Here is a 17,157-nt window from a genome sequence, read left to right on the forward strand (position 1 = left end):
GTGGAGTGAAGCGGTCAGCAGAGATGGTGGCTCTCCAGGTGTGCTGACCAGGGGATAGTTCTCTCCACAGAGACAGGGCAGGACAGAGGGCCACTTTCACCCCAGAGCTATCTACCAAACACTTTCCATTGCCCAAACCATGATGACCAGCTAAGAATTCTTCCTCTGCTGCCCTCCTATCTTTGTGATTAAAAATCCTGATGCCTTGGAGTTTTTTGCCAGGCAGAACTCTGAGTTACTTTTTTATGCCTTCATTAATTCCTTCCTTCACTTATCCAACATATTATGAGGCACGTCAAACTCCAAGCCCTGTCCAAGTCCCCAGGGTTGCGAAGGAATGAGATGTGTGCCCTGCCTTCATGGCACTCTTTGTCTGGGAGAGACAGTGAACAAACCATACAGAAAGAGAAATGCTAGTAGAGGCAGCTGGTGAGGGCCAGGAGCTAAACTGCGGAGGTAGGCAGGGGCCAGGCCCTGGAGGAGCTTGAATCATATCTTGTGGGTGTCAGGAGCCAGTGAGGGATTATATTCAAGAGAATGGCATCTGGGAACATTCACTCTGGGCCACTGCTAGAAGGGGTGGAAGCAGGTGAGGCCAGGAGACCACTAACAATGCTGCCAGCATTCAGACGAGAGCTCGTGGGATGTGAGGATGAGGGAACGATGGGAGAGAGGTCCAGGAGACCAAAGGGACAGAGCGCCGTGGCCCGCTGGATGCCCTCCGTGGGAGCTGTTGAGGTTCACCTTGGAATGGCACAGGGCTGGACGCAGGCTGAATTTCTCTTCCTCTAGCCAGCATGCTCTAATGAGATTTGAGGCGCAGCCCATGATGAAAGGAGTGTCTGTTGGGATATACGGGGTCAATGTGGAAAGGCTCTGCAGAAGGACAAAATGGCCAGCTGAGAGGAGCAGGGTACCTCCACCCTCACTGTCCTGCTTTTGCCCTGGGGCTGTCTACCATCCTCCTTCCTTTCCCCCCTTGCTCTGGGACCTGTAACCAGGGTACCCATGGCTTACTCTACCCCATGCCCCATCCCAGGGTAGGAAAGGTTAGGGCTCCTTCTCGCTGGGTTGCCAGCTCTTCAGCATCCCAGGGCATTTCTGCCAAGGATGATGTACAGTATTATGCTAAACCAGCTTTACAGACAGCCCCTTAAAATGCAAGCCTCTGTCTGTGATGGATGGAGAACATCCAGTTGTTTAGCCAACCACGTACGGTTTGTTGCAAACCGGCAAGAACCACACATGGGCATCTTGTTAGGCCCGTTATGCCAAGGACCCCATAAATAAATAGCAGAGTATGTCTTGGTGCATCAGGGCTGGAGTATGGAAATAGAGGCACTGCATAAATAATACATGTTTACAAGGTAAATACATCAGTACGGTAGCGTGTGCAGCCGTAACCAAACCACCCCACGCAACAACCACGATAAGCTCCAGGGTCTACCATGTGATTGGCTTCCATCCATCAGTGTGCATCCAGATTCAAAATGACCGCTGAAGGGAGGAGTCCTCCTGCACACTGACCTTGAGGCCTTGGAATTGAGGCAAGTGGTGAGATTGCAGGTGGGCACCCTGACACACAGCTTTGCTGCCGAGGTGTGAAACCTACCGTGACCGTGTGTTCCTGCAGATGTCTTAAGGTCTGCCGCCAAGCAGCAGGCTGATTAGCACCAAGGTGCAGGATGCGATGGGTTGCACCTACAGGAAGACGGCCGGCTGGGGGAAACGGATTTTCTCATTATGCAAATTCGCTCAGACTTAGGAGGGAGCCAGTGGATCGACTTTCCAAGTTTAAGTGACTCTCACCAGAGCCCTGTAACTTTCAGCCTTTCACCCTGAAGGTTGGGCTGGGTTTTCAGAAAGTCAGTTTCCCATCTCCGCCACCCCTTTTTCAGCCCTGAACCCCACTGGGCATCTGGAGCTCCGAAGAGGCAGCCGAGAGAATGGCCGCTGGAGTGGGTGCCCCTCCCCTCGGTTGTAATGGCACAATGCTGGATTTCAGTATTTTAAATGAAAAATATATGCAGTTAGCTGTGCACTGACAATGTCCTTGAGGATTTGACAGTGAGATTTTCCAGCAGTTGGTCTTCGTTAGGATCCTGGCGGTGTTTAATAAGGCAGTCGAACTGCTGGCACCTTGGGTTCCTGTTTGTTCTCCGAGGGCTCTGGGGCTGCTGCGGTAAGCACATCGACCAGAGCTGATCATTACAAGGGCGTACGCCACCATGAATAAAAATGTCACACGTTTTCCCATCTCACAGCGGTACAGAATGTCAGTCCTGTCAAACACACGTTGCAGGGAGCTGTGTGCAGTCCGTACAAATTGGAGAGCTGCATTCCCCCCCAGCCTTCTGATATTCTTCATTTGAAGCTGAAGAAAAACAGTTGTTAACCTATTAGCTAGGATTTTAAACTCTGCTGAGGCGGTGGAGGGCTAGACTTTGACACAGATAGAAATGTATGCCAGGGTCCAGGAATTTTAAAAACAGGTTCTCCATCCATTTGTTCTGAGGGAAGGAAAAAAAAAAAAAAAAAACCTCTGTCTGGCGAACCTGACTGTCTGTCTTTAACAGACACTGGGGAAATTTGGGGATATTTCACATCTAAGCTTCCCACCTTTGCATTCTCCTCGAAAAGTCTCTTGCTCTTCAGGGTGGCCTTGGGCTCAACCTGTTAGACCAGGATATCTCCAGGTTGGGAGTTTTTCCTGATCAGAAACATTGCCAGCCTTGTGGACAGTGCGACTCAGTGATAGGATGACAACTAGTTGGTCCACGTTAGTCAAATGCTGGGCAACGGCCTTACTGACCATTTGAGGCTAGTCCCACAGTCTTGGGTGAGCATTTAACTTTGCACTCACCGTGTGCAGGCCTTGTGCCTAGAGCCCGGGATCCAGATGTGACCAGGATCCAGATGTGACCAAGATGCCACAGCACTCTTGAGGAACCCCTCGTCTTTAGGGGAGGGACAGAAGAAAGAAGCCAGGCTCTATCCAGCCAGGAAGAGAGGGATAGCTTCCAGGGAAGGGACGGAGGCTTGAGGGATGAGCTGAATCCACCAGGTAGGCAGGTGCAGGAAGGGCACCCAGGACGAGCACGTGCGTTGTGAAGGGCTGTGGCACATGAGTGCCTGGGCAGGTCTTTGCAGGGCTGGAAAAATGGGCTGCTTGTGGTGGGGTGGAATATGGGGTGGGTGGGCCAGGGACTGGGTCTCGAATGGCCTGTCGAGAACCGTCTGAAGGACATGACCAGCTCCCCGGGCTGCGGGTGGACTGGGGCGGGGGGAGCTGGTGGTAGGGAGAGCAGCGCGGAAGCTGTCGTAATCACCAGACTCCCTTTCCGGAAGATGCTATGCGATCGTATCCGTACTACTGCAAAATCGGGAGAAGATCTTTATTTTAATTTCCTAGTGGTAGTACTGCTTGGGGTGGACACCATTCCAGAGATGATAAATTAGCCTTGGTTTTGCTGAGCTGGCCCCAGCCCTTAAATGCACCGAGCAAACCCTCCCCAAGTCAGGACACAGGCCTGGTGAAATGTAGGCGGCTGCAAAGACAAACCTTTCTGTGTGGTCAGAATGGACTTAGCAAGACAAAAAACTCAAGAGGATATTGGGGGGAAGAACTCCCCAGGGAGAGGGAAGCGCCCCCCCCCCCATTCTCAAGGGGATAAGATTCAGCATCTTCCTTCTGCCGTTTGTGTATCGGGTCTGATGGAAGGAGTGTGGGCTTCTTTGGGGTCAGACTTACCTGGGTCTGCAGCCTGGTTCGGCCACCTGTTAGCAGTGAGGCGTGGGCAAGTCACTGAGCCATGCAGACTCAGTTTCTTCATCTGCCAAATGGGGATTTTACCTTCTCTGCAGGGTTGTTGGGTTCATTAGAGACCTTACAGGTAGAGCTTCTAGTACAGAACCTGGAACATAGCAAGTGCCTCAAAACAGCCCCGCTGCCTCTGTCAGAGGGGGATTCTCTCTCCCAACATCTGGAAGCCCCTCCTGGCATCCCCAACCTCCTGGGAATGTCACCCAGGCACCCTTGATGGCATCCCAGATGGCTGCCTCCATGTAGGTAGCAGTGAAGCCCCTGCGCCCTGTTTCTGTCTGGGCAGAGAATGGCACGCGTCAGCAAGGCTCCCTGCCCCTGCCCAGCCACGGCCCGCATCTGCTGCCTGACCTCGGGCCGCCAATGGGATGCCACCTATTCAGACCGAGCAGCTGCACCTGACTAAAAACAAAGGGCTCCCCTCCCCCGCCCCACTGCTGGCCCCCTCCCTCCCCCGCCTCTGTCCCCCAAGCGGCCTGGGGTCACCCGGCCCCCTCACAGCCTTCCCTCACAGCTGCCTCGCTGCTTTTGTTCAGCATGTGAACTTCCCCATCAGCCAAGCTCCTTGCACGGGAAGTAATCAGGGATCTTGACAAGGCTTCAAACCACAAATGCCACTACAAATTAACCAGCACCACTACAAAATACTACTCCTGTCAACATCGGGGAAGAATGCACTGCTCTCAGGACCAGGAGGAGTCGCCTCTCAGCTCAGCTCTCACTCGCCGCAGAGTGCCGGGGCCCAGCAGAGAGAATGGCCTCGCAAGGTGACTTGTTGGGGCGGCTGAGTCCCCGGCAGCCCCTCTCCAGAGATGACAGCAGGTGCTACAGCTTTTCTTCGAGGGCCACCTTCAGCCCCCAGCACCCCTGCAGAGGGTGCCTCAGGACGGCGAGTTGCAGACACGTGGGAACCTCCCCCCGGAGTCCGACAACCAGCTTCCTAACGTATTGTGCGAATTGGGGCCGGAGGGATTATGGCAGGGCTTCTATGCAGAGTTTTAGGACTGACTGAGGTATACTGGGTAGCACCTGGCCCGTTGAGGCTGCTCCAGGATGAGGCCCCTCCCAGCCTCCCTTTCCCATGAAGAAGCACCTTGTCATCGTGTACGAGCAGGATGGAAACTTCTTCCTCAGCTCTGATGCAGAGGTCCATCCTGTGCAGTGTCTTTCCGTGAGCATCCCTCCCAGATTAGAGCCTGGAGCTGAGAGTTACCTCTGCGGATGCTGCAGGGCCCGAGGACCCCAGGGTCCCCTGTGGGGGCCCAGGGCCTGCCCAGTGCTGTTGACACAGAGCGAGTGCTGTAGGACACCAGCGCTCAGTCTTCTCCAGCATCCTTGCTGACACTCTGAAGCGAAGGCAAGCATTTGATCCTCCCCAACAAGCAGGATCAGCTCTATCAAGTGTGGACGAGAGGATTCAAGATAATGACAGGAGTTGGGGGACAGGCGAGAGCTGTGCCCGAGTGAGCTGGTTGGGCATTTCAAAGGAGACACTCCACACAAATATAGCTTCAATACACTCCTTTTTGGAGGCCTATCAAAAGAAGCCCTCTTTTATTTTCATACCTTGCATAATAGCGGCTCTCCCTTCCCGAGGAGTAGAGGAGCCTTGCTCTCAGCCCAGAGGCCTTTTGTAAAGCCACAGAAAGCTTTGTCTTCCTCTCCCAACCAGGGCCATTTCATGCACAGGTCAGAGCATTGATGTGGCTACTAGCCAGGAAAATTAACCAGGTGAACTCTTCCCTCGTTAAACAATAACAGGGTTTAATTGTGAATTTTCTCTTCCACCCTCTCCATTCCTGGAAGCGTATCTGGTTGGGCACATCCCTGGCACAGAGAAGCCCCCAGCATCTACCCAGCCTCCCCTTTGGGGATGCCAGGGCCTCTTCCAGGTGAGCTAGATGGGAGTCTGACAGAAAAGGGACAGTTCAGAACACCATTCAGACCCAAAGGACCTGAGACCCCCTTTGAGGCTGACCTTGGAGGCCACCGTTCTCATGCCTCCAGCTGCCATGGGGCACGCCCCACCTTCTCTGGCCCTCAGAAAGGGTCACGGCGGGGGCTCTGGCTGCCACCTCAAGCAGGTTGCCTCCCCACCCCAAGCTTTGCACGCATAGACCTCGGCCTTCAATGAAGCTGCTTGATCCCTGAGGCCTCGGGCATCTCCGATCTTCTGCCCCCTTCCCCACACCACCGGTCCCCGCTTGGGGTCTGGCCTGTCCGCCCACTGACTTTGACATTTCACCTTCTGTGTGGCCTTAGATAGCGCCTGTTTGCCCTCCCTGAGTCTGCTCTACCAGCTGTGAAAACGGGAGGCTGATTCTGACCTTAAAGGGATGTTAATGGGATAGTCCAAGGTGTGTCCTCCATGGGGACTGAGGAAATCTGTGCACCGGTTCCCAAACAGCCGGCCCCTCCCAAATCCATCACAGGACTCCTGCCCCAGTGCGCAATTAACTTGAGACAAGCTCTTTGACCCTCTTCCGAAGGCCTGTCATCCACCGCTCGGTGTGACCCTGGGCAAGTCTTTGCCTCCCCTCATCTGTGAAATGGAATAATGACCCTCATTCCCGGGACAGCAAATGCGCTGGTTAGGTGTTAGAACGCAGCGGGCCACCAGAGCTTCAGTTCTGCCCACCTCGCAGGCTGCCCCCGCTTCACTCTCTGCCCCAAGTCCACGCCTGGCAGTGAAGCATTTTCCACCCTGCAGCCCCGTGTAGGGCGCCCGCTCGTCCATGCCACCCAGGTAATTAAGTTGATATTCCAACACGGCTTCCCCTCCTGACCTTTTGGAAACAATGTGTTTTGCTGCATCAACAAATTAACTGCAAATCAGATGCTGTCCTCATAAATGTGGGTTTCATATCCAATGAGCATACTCACCTGGCCCACATGGCTGACAGATATAAACGCCGAGGGTCAGGCAGAGACCATCAGAGGCCAAAAGAGTTCCTCTCCTCTCTGGGACTTCCATGTCAATCACACTTCGGAGCTTACCCTCTCATGTTCACATTTCCCAGCAGTCACATGCCAGTTGGTCTGGGCAGGCCCCCTTGGCCGGAAGGGAGTGTCTGTCCTTAGGAGCCCACCCATCCTCCTCCCATCCATCTTTGACACCAAGGCCTCTGATATGTCCCTCCCTGCCTAAATCCCTCCCACTGCGCTCAGTAGGAAATCCACACTTCTTAGGCTGACGTTCAAGGCCTTGTATTATGTGACCCCACTCACCCACCCACCCACCAGCCGTTCCTCCTGGCCTGCCCCATCCTCATATTCACCCTCACTGGGGTTCCCATCTCATGCACCTAAATTCTGTACCACTCCCATCGGGTAGAAGAGCCCCTCCTTGGTACCTCCACAGACCTCAGCACCCCTCTCCTCACCTGTATTATAACCCCACCATCAGAGTGGGAGCCCTTTGAAGGCAGGACTGGGTCTTATTCACTGGTGTGCCCCTTGCCTGTACAAAGTATACTGCATTGTTTGTTGAATGAATCAACACGTGAATCTCCTTTGGAAAGCACTGGAAAGAGATGCTCAAATAAGGAGGGAAGGGGAGGATGTCAGTCATTCTCTCACCAGCCTTTTCTCTAAGGCACAGATCTCTTTTTTTTTTTTTTTTTTTTTTAATTTATTTATTTATTTATGGCTGTGTTGGGTCTTTGTTTCTGTGCGAGGGCTTTCTCTAGTTGTGGCAAGCGGGGGCCACTCTTCATCGCGGTGCGCGAGCCTCTCACTATCGCGGCCTCTCTTGTTGCGGAGCACAGGCTCCAGACGCGCAGGCTCAGTAATTGTGGCTCACAGGCCCAGTTGCTCCGCGGCATGTGGGATCTTCCCAGACCAGGGCTCGAACCCATGTCCCCTGCATTGGCAGACAGATTCTCAACCACTGCGCCACCAGGGAAGCCCAGCACAGATCTCTTAACAACACCGTCCAACTTCGGAAGGGATAAGGGTTAGAAAAACCGAATCAGAAAGGATTCCAGATGACTTTGGAAGTTTTGGTTGACAAGGATAGCACAATGGACTAAGGATACCTGCTTGTTTTAGTTCCTGCTACTAGCTCTGTGACCTCATACTAGTCACTTAACCTCTCTGGGCCTCCTGTTTCTTGCCTCTATTGCAGGGAAATAACCCTCCTCTAACTTGCCTCACCAGGGAACGTGAGGCTCAAAGGAAAGAAGGGAAGTAGAAATGCTTTGAAAGGAAAACGCATCATGTAAATAGAAGAGATTAGTAAAATCCAGTCCCTTTCAACAGCGCCTTGCTCACAGCACACTGCCTTGAAAAACCAAGGTCCTCACATTCACAGGACTCTTCTGGGGAGACTGATGGGTTTAAGGGAAGGACGGAGGATTGGATGGTCTCGTTTCATCAGCAGATTGCCAGACCAGAGCCTCCCACAGGTGTAATACACTCGTGTAGCACCCTCACACCAGTGCTTGTGACTCAGGAGTTATTTCCATTTTACAGAAGAGTTAACTGAGGCTTAGATTAAATAACTTGCCAAATGGCAGAGCCAGTATTGAACTCAACTAGAAAATGACAGAACCAAGACATGCACGTGAGTCTTTCCACCCAAAGTATGTTTCTTGGGGTTTTAGCCCAAATGCTCTTTGTACTCTAAGAAAGGTATTTTTCCGTGGTGTGGGTCAAATTCCATTAGACCATACACTCCTTAAGGACAGACTGTGTCTTAGTCTCCTGAATCCCCAGGCCCTGGCCCCAGGTAGTTTTTCCATCACTATGCATGGGAGAGTGAATCTGCTTCCCGACTACACGTGACCTTCAGGAAAGCAGGTGCCAGCACCCCCATCCCTCCTGCCACAGCTCAGCTCAGGAAGTGCCAGATGAACTGTTGAACAGAACTCTTCTTAGCCAAAGATTGCCAAAGGCCCAGCCTTTTTGAACTCGCTTAAGAATCAGCAGTCAGTGTATCTAGGGTGCTGAGGATCACATGTGACATGATTTCTCTGCAAAAGTGCCCAGACCTCTTGATTTCTCAGCTCCAAGGCTCTTCTGGTTTTGCCTCCTCTTCCTCCAGCAGTGGGAGGAGCCCTGGGTTGGCAGTCAGGCGGCCTAGGAGCAGGTCACTTTCCCCCACTCCAGTCTGTCTCCTTGTCTGTGGAAGGATAAGCTCCTGGCACCAGAGCCGTGGGAAGAGACAGACAAGCGCGCACTGGCCCTGGCCCTCAGGGAGTGTGGTCGAGGGTGGGGACCCCGGCTCACGGAAATGACTTTCACTGTGTCTGGCTGGCTCCGCAGTCGTGTCGGACCTCACCCTGTTACAGCCCCACATTCAGTTACTCCCTGATTCAGCTTGCCCAGCACTGGAGCCACGTTCTAGAAAACGGTATGTTGAGTTGATTCTCCCCTAGCTTCTCTCTTCACCCCCTCCTCCCGCCAAGTCACCACCACCCCACCTTATGGGCTGTTCTAACTGTCCCCAGAGTACTCAGCTCTCCCCAACCCGTGTCCCCCACTGTCATGCCACCCAGCATATTTGGGAAACTGCAACCACCATGACCCAACAGCCCTACTACTTCCTCCCCTCCAAGAAGCAGAAGCTTCTTAGCAGCGCATCCACTGTGTGCCTTGCCCTGAGGGAGCTGCTGTGATATACCCGGCATCCCTGCAGTGCGTCCTCACGGCCACACTCAGGACATTTGTACCGCGTTACCATTTCTTGGTGTCTATAAATTCCCCTGGTTTACTAGCTTCTAGGTTAGGTGTGGTCAAGAGGCTGCTTTCCTCCCACCGTTTATAAATTCAGTTGCAAAAGAACTAGCACTTCCTGATGACAATCAAAGCAAAATAAATTAATCACAGAATCTAGAGAACTAACGTGTTGAGTTTCTACATGTGCCAGGAAGCTTCAGCCAAAAATCTTTGCTGAGCACCTATTTAGCCAGTACCATACTAGATAAACAGAGAAATGAGATGAGTGAGCTGATAATTACAACCTTTGTGCTGTGAATACATGGGGAGCAGAGCACCTGACCCATGCTCCTCAGGGAAGGGCAGGGAGGGCCTCCTGGAGGAGGCAGTGCTTGAGCCAGACAGTGAAGGACAAATAAGAGGCACCAAGAGTGAGACAAAAGGAGATGCAAGGTGTTTCAAGAACACCTGAGGGACTCCCGTGGTGGCGCAGTGGTTAAGAATCCGCCTGCCAATGCAGGGGACACGGGTTCGAGCCCTGGTCCAGGAAGATCCCACATGCCGCAGAGCAACTAAGCCCGTGCGCCACAACTACTGAGCCTGCGCTCTAGAGCCCGCGAGCCACAACTACTGAGCCCACGCACCACAACTACTGAGGCCCGCACGCTCTAGGGCTCGTGTGCTGCAACTACTGAAGCCCTTGCGCCTAGAGCCCGTGCTCTGCAACAAGAGAAGCCACCACAGTGAGAAGCCCGCGCGCCGCAACGAAGAGTAGCCCCCGCTCGCCGCAACTAGAGAAAGCCCGCGCGCAGCAACGAAGACCCATTGCAGCCAAAAGTAAAAAAAAATAAAAAATTTTAAAAAACACCTGAGCTTTCAGGGAGAGCAAGGGGCTGAGCGGGGCGGGGTTGGTGGGGGAGATGCACCAGAGATGAGATTGCAGAGGCTTATGGGTGGGGCCCAGAATCCAGAGGGCTTTGAGCACTTCAGTTAACATTTTCCAGGGGATATTAACAGGTGTTATAGGGGAAGTGAGTCTATATTCAAATAAATGTGGGAAACAGGACTTTTACCAAAAAAAAAAAAAAAAAGAGTTAATAGTGTTTTGCCTGTTCATGGTAGGGTGTTTTATTGCAAGGGTTGGCAGCCTTTGCTGTGCTAACCAGCCTTGTGAATCCCCAAATGGAGCAAGACACAGCACTTCCCAGACTTGTCTGGCTGGGGAACCCCCTTTTCTTCTTTCATACAATGCATCTCCCAGGATGGTTTCTCAGAAGACACCTTGGGAGATGCCGGCCTTCCACTGAGATGCTTTAGGCTAGCAAATGACATAATTGGGCGTGTATTTTTTTAAGTCCACTCTGGAATAAGCATGGAAAATAGATTGGGAAGGGGAGAGGCTGGAGGCAGGGAAACCTGATAATGGTGATAGTTGCTGGCGTCTACGGGCTAAAGATCTTGGCGAGCATCTTCTCACTGAAACTTCCTAACAGCCCCCTTGGGTAGGTAGTGCCATTACCTGCATTTACAAATGAGGAAAGTAAGACTTGATGGTTAAATCTTGGGCCACAGGATGAGTGGAGGGATGGGGTTCAGTCTGAGATTGGCTGACCCCAGAGGTGACCTCCTGAACGCTGCCACCCCCGCCAGCAGGGACAGAAATGCAGGTCAGAGGTGACTAGTGGTGAGGGCTCTGGGGCTAGAGAAGGAGGTCACCCAGAAGCAGAGTGGCCGAGGACAAGGGAAGCTGAGGGTGATGGGGGAAGTGGGGGTTGTGTGTGAGAGTCGGGGGGTTGGGACGAGGGCAGCAGCCTATGCACTTGTGGGTGGCCATGCTCATCTTGTTGGGTGGCATCCTAACCCCAGATAGCCTCCAACTGAAGAAGGGTCACCGAGCACGGGTTGGCCTGCACTCCTAACAGCACAGGATCTGGGAAGCCAGACTTTATTTCCATCCATATATGCTCTCGATGTGCCATGAGGGACCCCAATTCTCCACCAAGTCTGTCGGCAAGTTTTCTCCATAGGCCACTCTGACAGGCCCTGTGCTGACACCAGGGATCCAGGGACGCCTGAAACATGGCCCCTCTCTCCGGGAGTCGATTGTAGAGAATGAGTTCTGAGGCAAGTTTACTACCTGGAGGACCACTCCAACCAAGTGAAGCTCTGAAGTGCTGTCCACGAGAAACCTAACAGGAGCCACACATGCAAGTCACATATGGAATTCCAAATGCTTTAGTAACTGCATTAAAAAAGTAAAAAGAAACAGATGAGATTAATTTTAATAATATATTTAACTGAAATATCCAAAACATTTTCATTTCAACATATAATCAATATAAAAAAATATTGAGATATTTTACATTCTCTTTTCAAACTAAGTCTCTGAAATCCAGCGTGCATTTTACACTTACAGCGCATCTTATTTTGGACTCGCCACGTGTGGCCATTGGCTCCTGTAGTGGGCGGTGCAGGTCTGGACTTTGTGGCGTACTGATGGACCTCTGTGAACCGCGAGGTTGATGGAGGAACCAACTGGAAGCCTCCCAGGGCTCACCGAGTGTCCGTGACCTTGATCTAGTGTGGACCTTTACTCTCCTTACTCTGTCTGCCCATCCGCCCCACTGTCCAGGGCATCTAGGTGGGCAGGCCATTGACAGAACAAAGCTTGACTTTCGAGATAAAGGGTTTGAGGAGCGAGCTAAGAGGTCTGTGCTCTATTGATTTTTATTCAAGTCCTGAGTTCAAAAATGAAGCATTTTGTGCAAATTTTATTTGTTCATCAGACATTTACTGAGCAGATATTTTTTCCCGAGGCACAGGGATGAATCCCTTAAGGAAATGAACATTTGAAGGAGAATGGGGGGTGGGGAGGGGAAGATACGTGGTGGTAGTGAGCGGTAAGTCAGAGCACTGAAGGCAGCATCTGACCTGGGCAAATTCTTGAAGGACAAGTAAAGGTTTGCCAGGCAGATCAGGATGAGGTTGGTCATTCCACCTGCTGGGCAGGCAGGAAGCAGGCATGAGAGCCTCAGGCCATTCGAGGGTCTGCTGGTGAGCACAGGTTGGGAGGGGTCTGGGTGGGGCACGGCAGAACCCAGGTCTTGGAGAATTTGGAATGCCAGCCCAGGGCCTTGTTGAACTGTAGCCCCAGGACAGGCGGGGACAGCAGAGGTCTCGAAGCTGGGGTGTGGCAGGGTCACATTGCATTTTAGAAGATCCCCCTTGGCCTGTGTGGAGAATGGCTGAGGAGATCCAGGTGGGGGCCCTGTTGGGAGGTGATTACAGTGATCCAGGCTCGAAGTGGAGAGGAGGGCCTCAGACATGGGATGTGCAGGAGCCGGTGACCAGCCGAGGGAGCAGGAGGCGTCGAGGATGGCCCTTGGGCTCCCGCTTGGGTGGCTGAATGCTTGGAGCCGTGTGTGGAAATGCATCAAACCATCTTCGTGTGTACTGATTCCTTAAGTTTCCGCTTTAATGCAGCCACAGAGACTCCATCCCACTCGCCCGCCGCCTCCCAAGATACAGCGCTCGAGGCCCGTGAGTAGCCGGTGGTACTACCCTCCCGCCTAACACTGCCTGAGCCATCTCCCCGCCTGACTAAACCTCGGGGGTCTGAACTCAGCTGCCTTGCCAAAGAAAACCATGAAGTGGGTTATTCAGCTTCCCTCTGTGTGGCATGTCCCTGGACTTGCATTTTCTGGGCTTCTCTCTCCTTTTTCTGAATCAGTTTGGTGACTCGCAGGTCAGAGCCGTAGGCAGCAGGGTCGCCGTGTGGTGTGCTTGCCGTGTGTGCATCGTTTGAGCGCATCTCCTGGGTTGAGCCACGTTGCTAGCCAATGAGCTTTAAAGGCTGCAGCTGCCTCTTCCTCACAAAGGAAGCAGAAATCTGGCAGCAGGGGTCTGTTCCGCCAGATCTCGGTTTGCAGATGCATTTGATATCCCTTCCTGGGGGGTGGAGGCTACGCCCAGAGAATATTGAGCCAGCTCAGATGGAGACCGGGTTGCCTCATCTCCTGGGCCTCACGTGGGGCTCCACCTTCCCAAGCGAAGCTCCAAGTAAGGGCAGAAAAGCAGGGTGAGATGTGATAAACCCACCAACACCTGGGATTGGGTGGGCGAGGGAAAGAGACCCATCTGTGTTTTCTCAAGAGAAATACCTTGGGAACATATAGGGTGTGGGTCCCATGTTCAGCATCGGTGAAGTCCTTTTTCTTGTGGGCTCAGACTTTGGTCATGCTGAGAGGCCTGATAACTTTAGCAGGTTCCCTTAAAGTGGGAAGGAAACTTGCCGGGACCATTGAGTGAGGGCTGTTTACCAAGAGAAGAGTCTCTCTGTTTCTTGTTCAAAGCGGCCACCACTCTTGCAGTCAAGCAAAAGCAGCCCTCAGAGTTCCCCACGAACCCGAGTCCCAGCCCCTCCCGCCCTCTCCACTGCGGTGTCCGCATCCATCTCGAAAGGTGTGGCGGCCCAGGGGTGCAGGTGACTAGGCTGAACTGCATCTGTTTCTCTTTTTTTTTAATTTAAGAGTTTATTTGAGCAAAAATTGATTCGAATCGGGCAGCACCAAACCGGAAGTGGTTAGGAGCGCTCTCGAACTGTGTCTGTTTTGAATCCTGGGCGCACGTACCCAGCATCGGTTGGGTGGCCGCTCTCTGCGCGGATATTGGAAAGTTCTGTGGCACTGTTTCCCTTCCCTTCCCTACCGCATGCGGGAGTTAGAGGGCTGGGGTGGAGGCGGCCGTGACACTGCAGTTCCAACCACGTGTGACAGATCCATCCTGTACCCCAGTCAAACCGTGATCAGCACTGCTGTCGAGGGGCTGGAATGTTTCTGCTCACCGGAAGGAAGTCCCAAACGGCAAAAAGAAACCACTTTGGGGGACAGGAAGCCAACTTCTGGGTCAAAGCTTGTGTGATTTAGTGAGAATTTCAGTACAGTCATTAGCAACATGGCTTTGGGGAGTAGACAGAGCCAGGCTTGAGACCAAAGTTGTGTGACTCTGGGCAGGTCCTGAAGCTCTCTGAGCCTCTCTCCTCTCTCTCTAATACACCCTCATTCATGGAGGATTTTGTGAGCATGATATAGATGACATTTGTAAAGCACCTAGCACAGTGCCTGGCACACAGTAGCAGTTCTTACTCTACTTAACAGGTTTCTAAATCTTACAGCTTCTAAGGAATGACCCAGTTTCTTAATAACCATCATTCACCTAGGATTTTCATAGTCGGCAAATCATTCTTGGCCACCTCAACCCAGCTGAACCTCACAGTAACTCTTTGAAGTAGGCATTGCCTCCACCTGTTTTAGAGATGAGAAAACCAAAGCCCAGTAACTTAACCCAAGTCCCTCAACTACACAAAGGGGTCACCAGACTCTAGAACCCATGGTCTTTTCAGCATACCAAGCTCCCCAGACCCTTCATCTCCATTTCCACAGAGTACAAAGGACTGGGGCAGAGCCTTCAGGTGAGAAAAAATTCATCAGCAGCCGGCTGGGCTTCCTGTGGAATCTCTATGGCAGTGTTAGATCCTGGCAGGCATGCAGAGGTGAGGAGAACTGATATTTACTGAGCACCTTTTGTGTGCCTAGACTGTGCTCCTTTGTCCTTACAACAGCCTGGAGGAGGCAGATGCTGTTTCCCCAAATGGCAGCTGAGACCACAGAGATGATAAGAGGCCACGCTGGCCTTTGAGCCCAGGCCTGCCTCTCTGCCCTGCCTCTCCCCACTCCTCACCAAGCAGCCTCTCCCAAGCCAAAGTCATCCAGAGGGTAGCTCTCAGAAGTCCTTGGAGAGACCTAGGATCCAAGACAGTGAGGGAATCTCTTAGAAAGTGTGATCCAGGGCAGGATTGCTCCCCTTGGAAGAACTCAGGTACTAGAGACAGCTACTGTGGGCTCCACGTTGTGTCACCAGTGTGGGGACTCGTACAGATTGGGGGGCGAGGGGGCTGGAATTCAGCCACATCCGTTGGTGACTGAGGACTTGGGAAGGCAAATATTGCCCTGAGCAAAGCCTGAGCAGCAGCTGCCTCTACCACCGCCCTGGTGCAGGAGGTGACCAGCCTGGCACACGGGGCTGCACCCGCCTTGGGTTATGAGACTTTGAAGAGGCAGGTACCTAGCAGAACTGATTCTCCTGGGCCTGGAAGTCAGAGAGGCCTGTCCTGGTTTGAATCACAGCTTGGACACTTCTTGACTGTGTGATGTTAGGCCAGATGCATACCTTCTCTGAGCCTTAGTTTCATGATCTGTAGAATGGCTTGCTACACCTACCTGGTGGGGTATGAGGTCATATATGTGTAGCACCTAGCACAGTCCCTGGCAAGAGGTGGGTACATGTACCCCAGTTCTGCCAACCCAAACACCTTCTGCCAAGCAGGGTCACTATGGGACTAATTTGGGAGCCGTAGAAGTTTTGTGCTTTCTTGGCCTTGCGTTCCCCAGTGCCCCAGGGTCTGTTCACTCCGAGTGCATTCATGCAAGCATTTCCAATGGGCACCACTGCACACTAGGGGTGAACCTGGGGCACATGGGCTATGGAAACCCTCAAGGGCCTCAAAGAAGATGGCCTGACAAGCTCCCATGTCAGGAGCCACTGGCCCATAGCCACACTTTGCCGGGTCACTTAGCTGCAGACATTCTGGGCAGAAGTGTGGCCATCGGCCCAGGGTAGTGGGAGCATGGGGGCTAGCCATTCAGCCTTTCTGGAAGGAGCTTTGTAGCCTGGCACCTGTGGCTGGAGTTCAGATGTGACCAGAGGATTTAGATTTTCTTTTTAAAAAGAAGAAAAAAGAAAAAAGCAGAAGAAAGCCTTGCCAGTGTCTGGTGGGCTCAGGGGAGTGGGCCGGGGCGTGCAGGGGAGAGGCAGGCTGTGGTCGGCTGCATGTGAAGCGCTTTATAAGCTCTGTATTTATTATTTCTTGCTCACCATTAAAATCAAATGTACTCGGTGCTTTTGTATTCAATACACATTTAACCCTGCCGACTTAGATTTCTCAGGTTTTAAATCCAGTGGGGAATTGGCTGGTTTCCCAACTTTCCCCTCAAGTCCCCCTTGAACAGAGCTCCAAATCCCTGTTTAGCATTTTCTCCCCCAGCGCTGCTGGGATCCTAGCACTGGTGGGGCCGGTCGTAGTTGTGTGTGCATGTGGTTTCTTCCCTCATCCCCAGCCCCCGCCCTTCCTAAGCACCCCGGAAAGACGGATGTGATCACTGAAATATGACAGGCCAGTTGTCTGTATCGTCTTGTGATTCAGGCTTAATTAAACCATTTTGTCTGTGTGTGTCTGTGCCTGGTTACGGCTCTAGCTGTACGTCTGCGGCTGTGTGTGTGTGTGTGTGTATGTGTGTGTGTGTGTGTGTGTGTGTGTGTGAGAGAGAGAGAGAGATTTGTGCATGTGCCTTCTCCTCCTGTGTGTGCCTCTGTGAGTGTGTATTTGTGAAACTGGGTATGTTGGTATCTCAAGGCCTGTGCGTGTCTCTGGGTGGTTGTCTGTCCATGAGTACAGTTTTGTGTCTGCTGTTTTGTGTCTGCTTTGTCCACACCAGTCAGATGTGTGTGTGACTCTGGGTGTGTCTGCAGCCACGTGGGTGACTGTCTCTGGGTCCGCCGTGCCTTTCTCCCTCCCCCGCTTTGCTGCCTCCCTCCCCCTCCCGACCCCCTTCCTGCTC

At 52.6% G+C, this 17,157-nt stretch overlaps 1 protein-coding gene across 11 annotated transcripts in view; it reads left to right on the forward strand.

Annotated features, from left to right (window-relative positions):
• DENND1A (DENN domain containing 1A) overlaps positions 1-17,157 on the forward strand; it is a 533,368-nt gene that overhangs the window by 492,581 nt on the left and 23,630 nt on the right. For 5 of the 11 annotated variants that reach the window (XM_082467741.1, XM_082467740.1, XM_082467739.1 and 2 more), the window contains one exon: positions 12,965-13,021. The exons of the other annotated variants lie outside the window; for them this stretch is intronic. In XM_082467741.1, the coding sequence (XP_082323867.1) occupies positions 12,965-13,021 (57 nt within the window). The remainder of the gene's footprint in view (positions 1-12,964; positions 13,022-17,157) is intronic. 11 annotated transcript variants of the gene reach the window in all.

Source organism: Balaenoptera physalus (assembly GCF_965194825.1).
Source record: "Balaenoptera physalus genome assembly, chromosome: 7".
In the NCBI taxonomy this organism is placed as follows: domain Eukaryota; kingdom Metazoa; phylum Chordata; class Mammalia; order Artiodactyla; family Balaenopteridae; genus Balaenoptera; species Balaenoptera physalus.